The following is a 203-nucleotide window of genomic DNA, read 5'->3' as shown; positions in this document are numbered from 1 at the left end:
CGCAGGATGAAAGTCACGGTGTGCTTCGGGAGGACGCGGGTGGTCGTGCCCTGCGGGGACGGGAACATGAAAGTTTTCAGCTTGATCCAGCAAGCGGTGACCCGGTACAAGAAGGCGATCGCCAAGGTGAGGGGCGCGGGGAGCGCCGCCCGCGATCAATATGGAGCTTCCCGGAGTGGGGAGGGAAGCGAGGGGGAAAGTCC

The 203-nt window shown here is 64.0% G+C and overlaps 1 protein-coding gene across 24 annotated transcripts in view; it reads left to right on the top strand.

Moving 5' to 3' along the window:
• Positions 1–6: 6 nt before the first annotated feature.
• Positions 7–203, top strand: part of PARD3 (par-3 family cell polarity regulator) — a 451,418-nt gene continuing 451,221 nt past the window's right edge. For all 24 annotated transcript variants that reach the window (XM_008639287.2, XM_017741464.1, XM_017741463.1 and 21 more), the window contains exon 1: positions 7–126. In XM_008639287.2, coding sequence (XP_008637509.1) covers positions 7–126 — 120 coding nt within the window. The remainder of the gene's footprint in view (positions 127–203) is intronic.

This window comes from Corvus brachyrhynchos, unplaced genomic scaffold, assembly GCF_000691975.1.
Source record: "Corvus brachyrhynchos isolate BGI_N302 unplaced genomic scaffold, ASM69197v1 scaffold167, whole genome shotgun sequence".
NCBI classification, from domain to species: Eukaryota; Metazoa; Chordata; class Aves; order Passeriformes; family Corvidae; genus Corvus; species Corvus brachyrhynchos.
This window is presented reverse-complemented; position numbering and strand designations above follow the sequence as displayed.